This window comes from Sphaeroforma arctica (genome assembly GCF_001186125.1).
Source record: "Sphaeroforma arctica JP610 unplaced genomic scaffold supercont1.316, whole genome shotgun sequence".
NCBI lineage: Eukaryota > Ichthyosporea > Ichthyophonida > Sphaeroforma > Sphaeroforma arctica.
In genome coordinates, this window is record NW_014040242.1 from 19018 (window position 1) to 22588 (window position 3571).

At 40.7% G+C, this 3571-nt stretch overlaps 1 protein-coding gene across 1 annotated transcript in view; it reads left to right on the forward strand.

The window, feature by feature from the left end:
* The window catches only part of SARC_05124 (hypothetical protein), a 15899-nt gene that overhangs the window by 4789 nt on the left and 7539 nt on the right, over nucleotides 1-3571 (forward strand). Inside the window, exons 8-12 of the mRNA XM_014301016.1 lie at nucleotides 1-266; nucleotides 572-696; nucleotides 1472-1559; nucleotides 2853-2922; nucleotides 3317-3448. The exon at nucleotides 1-266 is cut by the window's left edge and continues 93 nt beyond it. Of these exons, the coding sequence (XP_014156491.1) occupies nucleotides 1-266; nucleotides 572-696; nucleotides 1472-1559; nucleotides 2853-2922; nucleotides 3317-3448 (681 nt within the window). The remainder of the gene's footprint in view (nucleotides 267-571; nucleotides 697-1471; nucleotides 1560-2852; nucleotides 2923-3316; nucleotides 3449-3571) is intronic.

Consider the following 3571-nt stretch of genomic DNA (forward strand, 5'->3'; position numbering starts at 1 on the left):
ACACACCCCAATGAGTCATCACCAACACAGTTAGATACAGACATACCCACACCCACACCTACGCATACACATACGCACACCGATGGGGCTGTGGCCTCTGATGCAGCGGCTCCTATGGACGGGATAAGTGCGGGTGACGAAGTGACGGCGGATGGTCACGACTGTGTTGTCAAGGGTGGTGCTACGCTGTTGAACCTGCGCATCTTTGGGCGAATGATGATCAGAGACTTCACGCGCATGCGACAGGCCCTGACGGCTATGTGCGGGTACGCCAACTATCGCGTGTCGTGTTGTGCGTGTCTTTTATCGTATGCTGATTATCGCGTGTCGTATTGTGCGTGTCTTTTATCGTATGCTGATTATCGCGTGTCGTGTTGTGCATGTCTTTTGTCGTATGCTGATTATCGCGTGTCGTATTGTGCATGTCTTTTATCGCATGCTGATTATCGCGTGTCGTATGATGGATATCGTCTGTCGCATGCTGGCTGTCGTTTTACTACATCTACTCTCACCTAACAATTAACCAGCGCTCTCACACCTCACTCTGCTCCTCATGTGTGTGTGTGTGCAGGTCTCAGAACGAGGACAAGGCCTCCATTCAAACAATGATCTCCAAACTGTTTGTGCAGATGGCTGTGCAGTACTGTACGCTGTCGCTCGACAACTCAGTCCCCGACACCGTACGCGTGGCTGCAGGTGAAGTGATGTTAAGTAGTGTGATATGATGTCATGTCATGTCATGGGATGGGATGTGGTTTGGTGTGGTGTGGTGTGGTGTGGTGTGGTTCTCCAGAGCCATAGCTTGAAGTGTTATATTTGGTTTAATATATTGGCTAGTGTTTAGGGTTTTGGGGTCCAGGTTTTCTTATGTATTGATTAGTGTTAAAGCTTGGGTTTGTCTCCGTTGGTGTGCTGGGAAGGTGTTGATCAGCGAGTGTTATCACTTCAATTATTGTCTTTGTGGTGTTTTGAGGTGCAGAGGTTTAGGGCTAGTGTCTAGGGTTTATTGTTATGTCGGTGGGTTGGAGTGACTAGTGACTCACAGACCCTTTGCTGCCGTTTTACGCAATGGGATTCCTTCGCTGTTTTCGTATCGTCTCTATTACGTCTACTTCACTTCTCTTTCATTCCGTTCTCATTCCGTTCACTTCCTACTCATTCCGTTCTCATAAAGCTCTGTGCATCAGCTGCGCTCACCTGTGTTTGTATAGATGTGGATGTGTGTCTGCATGGTTTCGCACAAACGCTCGGATCATTTAGCGTTTCTAAAACTTACAAACCCCATTTACAAACCCCATTTACAAACCCCATTTATAAACCCCGTTTACAAACCCCATCACAAACCCCATTTACAAACCTCATTTATAAACCATATTCACAATCAGTATGGTTGTTCTTCCACTCCTCTGCGGGTCATGTTGTGGTCTGTTGTTGTGACTCATTTCTCCTCCGAATGCGTTGCACTGAGCAGAAGACATTCGTACGCAACCGCTGAGCGATGACATCATTGCGCACGGACTAGTCAAGGCACGCGAAGCCAATGCAAGAATACTGGAAAGGTATGTGGCAACACCCACTAAACTCTAAACCCTAAACCCTATACTTGTATTATTACTTGTATTTATACTCTTATCATTACTTGTATTATTACTTGTATTTATACTCTTATCATTACTTGTATTATTACTTGTATTTATACTCTTATCATTACTTGTATTATTACTTGTATTTATACTCTTATCATTACTTGTATTATTACTTGTATTTATACTCTTATCATTACTTGTATTATTACTTGTATTTATACTCTTATCATTACTTGTATTATTACTTGTATTAGTACTTGTATTTATACTCTTATCATTACTTGTATTCATACTTGTATTCATACTTGTTTTATACTTGTATTATTACTTGTATTTATACTCTTATCGTTACTTGTATTTATACTTGTTTTATTACTTGTATTTATACTTGTACTATTACTTGTATTTTTATACTTGTGTTTATAGTTGTATTATTACTTGTATTTATACTCTTATTACTTGTATTTATATTTTTGGTTATACTTGTATTATAACTTGTATGTATACTCTTATCATTACTTGTATTGTTACTTGTATTTACACTTGTATTATTACTTGTATTTATACTTGTATTAGTATTATTACTTGTATTTATACCTGTATTATTACTTGTATTATTTCTTATATTTATGTTGTGGATTTATGCTTGTATCATTACTTGCATGCATCTTTGTATTCATGCTTGTATTGGTTGTGCTGGTTGACTCTGCCATTCCCAGCTCCTTTGCTGGCACCATCTGCGCATGTTGTACTTGTATATCATGTGCACATACATTGCATTGGGAAACCTAGCGTATGGTATATATCTTATCGCCCATTGTCATGCGTTGTGCTTCATGCTTTGCATCCGAGGTACCTTTTCGCTCACACTATTCTTCTGAAATTCCTACCACCATACTAAACCCTAAAACCCTGAAAGCACTACGCTACTCCTAAATATACCACTCCTCTGCTCAATTTTTTCTTCTGAATATATTTTCACTCTACTGACCTTTTAAACTAATGGGAAATTAGTGGCTACTAGTTCATTCACTATGTCTGTAAACACCACCACTTCACTCATACTATTGTTCTGAATATACTTTCACTCTGCCGACCTTTTAAACTAATGGGATATTAGTGGCTATTAGTTCATTCACTATGTCTGCATACACCATCACTTCGCTCATACTATTGTTTTGAATATAATTTTAAACAAATGGGATATTAGTGGCTATTAGTTGATTGATGCGGCCCACTAATTGCTCTTCTGTACTACTCCCACAGTTATCGTGAGTTGCTTAATACCCTTGTGCTACTCCTCCGTGGTGGTACGCTTCATTGGCGATACGAGCTGGTAGGGTTTTGGAGTTTGAGGGTTTTATGGCTTTAGGGTTAATAGTTCTAGTCAATCAGATTTGTGGCTGTGCATCTACATTGTATGCAGTTTGGGGTTTAGGACTGAGTATGTTTGTGTTATTCTGCCCTCATTACAGACCAGGTGTTAATTTACAGTTTCGGTGTTAGTGTGTTTGTATTCATCTGTCGACATTACCGGCCAAGCATTACTTTAGGGTTTAGGGTTCTTCATGTTTGTATTCATTCCTCCTCATTACCTACCATATTCCCTACTCGGCGTCTCCCATATTTGGCAGATCATGTTACCTTAAGGTTTAGGGATCTGCATGTTTCTATTCATTCCCCCTCATTACCTACCATATTCCCTACTCGTCGTCTCCCTTATTTGGCAGATCATGTCGTCGTGTCTGGTGATGCTGTTGCGCACAGATGAGCAGCCGCCAGTGGATGTGGTAGAGTGGTACTTGGATGGTTGCATCAGTGACATGATTGTTCTGAGACGCGTGGCCCTTAATGCGCTGGAGGTGTGTCTTTGATTATCTTACGCACACTCTGATGCGTTGTATGATGCGTTGTGTGTGTGCTTGGGTTGGCAGGGTCCTTTACCACGTACCAGTGCGTGGATGTCGACTGATATATATATTTAT